At 35.6% G+C, this 2,418-nt stretch overlaps 1 protein-coding gene across 1 annotated transcript; it reads right to left on the bottom strand.

The window, feature by feature from the left end:
- Positions 1 to 1,272: 1,272 nt before the first annotated feature.
- Positions 1,273 to 1,803, bottom strand: LOC143532847 (uncharacterized). Its single transcript, XM_077027774.1, has one exon. The coding sequence runs from the start codon at positions 1,801 to 1,803 to the stop codon at positions 1,273 to 1,275; it is 531 nt and encodes a 176-aa protein (XP_076883889.1).
- Between the last annotated feature and the right edge of the window lie 615 nt (positions 1,804 to 2,418).

Here is a 2,418-nt window from a genome sequence, read left to right as displayed (position 1 = left end):
ATGTAGTGCATGCTCGATGAGTGACTTCGAGCACACTTTACTTAGAATAATTTCTGATAGAAATTAGTCTTCTCTAGCATGCTTCATTCTTCTTGACAAATCTTTTCTTTGCTCGAACTTGTCCATCGAGCAAGCATATTCTTCTTGATGTCTTTAATCCTGCCTTGTGACTTATTGAGCAATCTTTAGCATGCTCGGATGTGAAGCTTGCTCGGAACTGAACTATGCTCAAAGTCTATACTTAGAACATATGGCATCCTCTTATTGCATCCGTGCTCGACACCAATGTGCTCGGATCACTTGGCTTAAACTTGAATGATCAAGTCGTTTGCTCGATTGGCAATCCATACTTGATAGAAAAACACTCTTGCTCGGAGAAGTGTAGCTTGCTCGAAGCTTTCAACACTTAGGAAGAATATACTGAAAGACCATGCTCGAGGTAGTAAATCATGCTCGATGATCCAAGCTTACCCGTAGTCCATACTTAGCCGATTTCTTGAGGAGGTTGAGAAGATTCCAATCTTCCTTTGTAGATATCCGACTCAACACATTTTCTTGTTGACTTCTAGTGAGAACACCATGTTAAATGTCACCAATTATTTGTTCTTAAAGATGGGATGGATAGAACTTATAAGGTATAATTCCCTTATTGTGTTTATGGAAGTTTGTGGTGAAACTACTGATTGAAGGACAGTTGTTAAAGGTGGAGGCAGATGTGGTAAACAACTGTTTTGTGAAACAACTGATGAATTGATTTGTTGAATGTGGAAGTGTCATTGAAGCATCCGTTGTTTGATTATCAGTAGTTATACTTCTAGATAGTCTTTGATCAACATATTGAAACTGAGCAATATTTTGACTGAAAATGTTGTCTTTTGTGTCTAAGTCTTCAAAGATATATACTCTACCTGAATGAATACATGTATCAGTAGTTTTATTAGTTTTAGGCTCATATTGTAAGACATCAAGATTAAACAAATCGGCAAGATAGTGGGGATTATAAAATCAGGCATTTATTAAATATAACATTTAATGTCTCTAATGTAGTCTTTGTCCCAGTGGTCGAGCAAGGAATTTCTTTTTATGGCTTCGGGATTTTTCGGTACTCAACTTTTTTCCAGCGTCAAGTTTTCGGGCCTAAATGGGTTGGGTTCGGATCGGTCATTATGTCAAACAAATAAAACACAATATCACCATCATAACAAAAGTACATCGTCAATATTCAATAAAATACAAAGTCATATTAAATAGAAACGATATTACATATTATAATTATTCCCTACGCGTTTTCATGTTTTGAAAACGATTCATAGCATCTTCAATCACAACTTTCAAAAAGAACTCTTTTTCAATATAACAAATGCAAGCATCATCTATATAATTGTCACCCAACCGATTGCGCAAATCCGTCTTCACATGCTTCATTAAAGAAAAACATCTCTCAACACTTGCCGTTGCAACCAGCAGAACTAATGCTAGTTTCAACAAACGATAGACTAACGGATATCCAAGATGTTTCTTTGTTTCAACCATTTTTTTTTTTGCAATATTAGATATGCCATTCATGTTGAAAAACCTTTTATCCTCTCTTATATTAGCAATGTATATGCGGAGCTCATGCTTAAGATTTTCTCTTTGTTCATAACTAAAATCATTCGGATACATCTCCGCCAACCTTAACATCTTGTCTTCATTAAATGCACTAGAGTTGCCATCCGGGCTCAAACTACCCACACACATAAGGAATTTAGTGGTTACCTCATTAAAATGATTGCCAATCTCTTGAATTTGCATATCTAACATTGTGTTTAAATTCTCAAACTCATAATAATGATGATTGGTGACATGGGCGGTCCTTTGTTTGGGCCAAATTGGGTCGCGACCCCACCGTGTTTTTAGTTTAGTAATGTATTTTTACCGGAAAATCCAAAAAAAATTATATTTATTAAGTCTGGCCAGTCATGTTATTTGAGTCCGGCCCATCCATGTTATTTGAGTCTGGCCCATCCATATTATTTGAGTCTCGGCCAGCCATGAAAGGTAAAAAAATAAAATAAAACCCAGTTACAAATGAATTATTTTTTTTAACAGCCAAGCTCAATTGAACCCTCCTACCCTAAAATTTGATCTTAATCAAACAGATAGATTGGGCGTTGTTTTAGTTTTAGACTTTTAGAGTTTTGAATTCAATTAGCAACTGAGGTTTGGCTTTGAGGAGGCACTCGACAATCAGTGGGGACGATTTACAATTGAAGAATTTAACAGGCCATGTTCACAATTGCATTTCACCATTTGTTTTTGTTTTTTATTTTTTCAATTTTGTAGGTTAGGGTTTGGATTTATATGTTCATTTGAGGGGCGTTGACTCGTTGAGTGTGTGGATATGCTATAACTCATAAATATTACTATATTAGGTTA

Source organism: Bidens hawaiensis, unplaced genomic scaffold (assembly GCF_021521415.1).
Source record: "Bidens hawaiensis isolate Kalapana, Puna unplaced genomic scaffold, B.hawaiensis_p1.1 tig00009545_1, whole genome shotgun sequence".
Lineage (NCBI taxonomy): Eukaryota > Viridiplantae > Streptophyta > Magnoliopsida > Asterales > Asteraceae > Bidens > Bidens hawaiensis.
Note: the sequence above shows the minus strand (reverse complement) of the source record. Positions and strands in the feature narration are given on the sequence as shown.